Raw genomic sequence first — 3539 nt, 5'->3', positions numbered from 1 at the left:
GCGGACGTCAGATAAAGAATTATATATATATAGGCACAATATGAAGTTCGAGAACACTTACCACTAACCGAATGAGCCTGAAAATGCGATTTTCGAGAAATCGCTCTTTTTCTGTTGAAACGTTGATTTGCAGTACTCCTAAATTTTTTTTCACTCTTTGTGGTGCATTTTATTTTATTGCGGAGTCAGTTTTGAAGTCCGTTTTTGTTTATTTTTTTTTTTTTTAATTACAGTAGGAACTCTATTCTTGCCAGCAGGGAAAGTCGGTTTCGGTTCAAGTTTCAAGGTTGTTGCAAATATCGAACTTTTGTTTAATATGATACATATTTTCGTCGAATATCACGTACAAGTTAACTTTAGACTGACTGAATTCAATTCATACAGTCCCCAGTTTCACTGTTTTGATGGTACTTTCTCGAACTCTAATCAAAAAATCTGCGCCAGAGAAACGCATGTGAAAAAAAGTATTGCATGTGCTGAGGCTAGGGTTGCCAGACGGCCTGGACTCGCCTGGATTGTACAGATATTTTACTATGTGTCCAGAGTCCAGATATTTTAAAATTTGTCCAGATATTTCTATTTTTTCCTTTTTTAAGGATATTTAAAAAAAAATGTTGGTGCTAAAGGAAACAAATACCAAACTCTGTACTGAGTTCATTTTCGGTATTGAGTACTTCTTATGTACAAGTACTTGTTAGTAGTAGTAGTAGTAGTAATAGTCGTAGTAGTAGTAGTCAGTATCGATACTTTTAAGAATCGGGTACTGTCGATACTTTTCAGCATCGAGTACTGAGTACTTTTGGAATCGATACTGCCCAACACTACTCTGAACATCAGCTGCTTATATTAAATCGAATTTTGCAAGTAAGCAGGTAAGTTATAAAATTATGGAAATATTTGAACTATTTGTTAATAGTAAGTGTTTCATATGTAGTAAAAATGCCAGAAAGCAGCGATGAAGAGCAGCCATCAAAAAATAAGAGAAGAATGGTAACATTTTCAGACAGTTGGACAAATATTCCAGAATATTCTGACTGGCTTCAGAAGATTGATGAACAAACAGCACGGTGCACATATTGCGTAGTAAGCTTTTCAATAAAATATGAAGGTCTTAGTGCATTAAGAAAACACTTTCAATCAAAAAAGCACCAAACTATAAAATCGGCGAAACAAATCGCTGGCTCTCTAAGCAAATTTACTACAAAATCGCAAACGCCGGCAAGAAACTTAGCTGCACGAGCTGAAGTAGCATCGGTTTTTCATAATGTAATTCATGGTTTAAGTTACAATAGTCTTGACTGCCATTTGAAAGTTTCTCGCAATATATTTTGTGATAGTAAAATTGCTGGGGATATGTCATGTGGTCGTACAAAAGCTGCAGCTATAGCACGAAACGTATTAGCACCATACGCTCAACAACAAATTGTGATTGCTATGCAGAAGAATGTTTATTTTTCCATAGGCAATGATGCTTCAAGTATTGGAAATAAAAAGCTATATGCTTTGACTGTCCAGTATTTCGATTCGAACAGTGGAATATGTAAAAAACTTTTAGATTTTTACGAAGATTTTGATGGAAAATCGATTGCCATATTTGAAAATATAAAGCGAATAATTGAAAGCAATGGCCTGGAAATACAAAAAATATCATCTTTTAGTGCAGATAATGCGGCAGTCAACTACGGCATCAACAATTCCGTTTATCAGAAACTCAGTGGACTTAACAAACAAATATTGAAAGCAAATTGCAACTGCCACGTTATAAATAATTGTGTGAAATTTGCAATAAATGCTTTATCTGTTGATATTGAAAATATAGTGATCAAAATATTTAATGAATTTAGCAGTTCGGCGTTAGCTTCGGAAAAGTTAAAACAGTGCTTCGAATTCGCTAATTTGCAATACAAGGCTCTTCTTCGTCATGTACCAACTCGATGGCTTTCCCTGTTTCCTGCCATAGAACGCCTCATTTTAAACTGGCCAGCAGTCAAAAGGTACTTTCTTCTAAAGGGCAAAAAAGCTACACGAAAGGAATTATGGGACTTTGTTTCTAAAAATTTGCCAGAGTCAGAAGTTATAAGTGAGAACGAGGAATGTTTTCAAGAGGGACTTTCAGAAGCATATTTATATTTTCTACACAATATGTTACCAGATTTTCAGACATCGGTGTTGGCGCTAGAAAGCGACAGTTCTACAATTGTTGATGTAGATCATATAATGCGAAAATTACTGAACACGTTGCAAAGCAAGCTGAAAGATAAATACTTTGGCAGCAAAACAAAGTCAATTTTGGCAAAACTCCCACAAAACGAAAGAAATATTTTCAAAGAAGAAGCTGAAAACTTTTTAAAAGCTGCGATTGATTACTTAACGACTCATTATGATTTCAGTGATAACTCAATAAAAAAATACTTATCTTTGTTAAGCTTAAAAGAAAACTTAATTTCTTGGGATGAAGTAGAAATGGTGATAGCTGCTTTAAACTTAAAAAATGAATTACATATTGACGTCTTATATACGGATTACTGTTCCCTAAGAAGTGTGTACGATGCAATACCAAAGAATGTACCAAATGACCAAATATGGGCATCGTTTTTTCGTTCCGTAAAAGACGAAGAAATGAAGAATTTGAAAAAGTTCATAGCATTTATATATTCCATACCATTGAGTAATGCCTTTTGTGAGAAGGTTTTCAGTATTTTAAATGACTTATATTCCAAAGATCGTAACAAAATGGCTATTGATTTAATTAAAGCTGAATTAGTTATACGATTAAATATAGATGAAAATTGTAAAACGTTCATCGAATTTTTAAATCGAGAAGATAGTACAAAACTATTGGAAGCTGCTCAAAATAACACAAAATATTTATGGAACTGAAATTCTTAAGTTTGTGTTTTTGTAATACTTGTCCGAATTCTTTTCTACAGATACATAATTTATTGTTAAAAATGTATTTGAATATGTACATGTATGTATGTATGTATTTGTAGAAAACTATATATTTTTTTTATATAAATAGCAAATGTATACCATAATGAATTTTTATGTTTTTGTTTGATTTTGAATAAAAAAATTTTTATTTTTTTTACTACACAATTGTTTTATTTTGAGTTTTTAAATTGTACAGAAAAGTCCAGATATTTTTTTTTAAAGTTCAGATAATCCTCGATTGCAATCTGGCAACCCTAGCTGAGGCCAAATTTTTGGAATGTCGCAATCATCGAGTTGTGCAAGTTGTAAGTATTTGTAGGAATCTGTTTTCTACTGTAGTTGTTCGTGAATTGTTTTGGTTAATTTAAAAAAACGGCTGTTAAAAAAATTTTATCTACGTTTCTGTGGATGGGTGCCGAAGGCTCATTCCCCGATCAGGCCCATCGAAAGGGAAAGGGGAAGGGGTGAACCCCCGGGCTTTTCAAGGGGTCTGAAATACCATAACCATAACTTTTTATTATTTTTTACAATATAAGTGCTCCTTGCTCCTATGCTTTTATTAGAAACATATGCCGCTTCGTGCCACGATTGAGAGAATACAAAGG

The 3539-nt window shown here is 33.3% G+C and overlaps 1 protein-coding gene across 1 annotated transcript; it reads left to right on the top strand.

Moving 5' to 3' along the window:
* The first annotated feature begins 505 nt into the window (after positions 1-505).
* On the top strand, positions 506-2980 carry LOC118744004. Its single transcript, XM_036476766.1, has 2 exons — positions 506-872; positions 935-2980. Exon 2 carries the CDS (start codon positions 940-942, stop codon positions 2878-2880), a length of 1941 nt encoding a protein of 646 aa, XP_036332659.1. The 5' UTR covers positions 506-872; positions 935-939; the 3' UTR covers positions 2881-2980.
* Positions 2981-3539: the final 559 nt, after the last annotated feature.

This window comes from Rhagoletis pomonella, unplaced genomic scaffold (assembly GCF_013731165.1).
Source record: "Rhagoletis pomonella isolate Grant_MI unplaced genomic scaffold, Rhpom_1.0 Rhpom_scaffold_00007, whole genome shotgun sequence".
NCBI classification, from domain to species: domain Eukaryota; kingdom Metazoa; phylum Arthropoda; class Insecta; order Diptera; family Tephritidae; genus Rhagoletis; species Rhagoletis pomonella.
This window is presented reverse-complemented; position numbering and strand designations above follow the sequence as displayed.

Coding starts and splice junctions, on each gene's coding strand:
- LOC118744004 (XM_036476766.1), top strand. CDS start 940: ATGCCAGAAAGCAGCGATGAAGAGCAGCCATCAAAAAATAAGAGAAGA.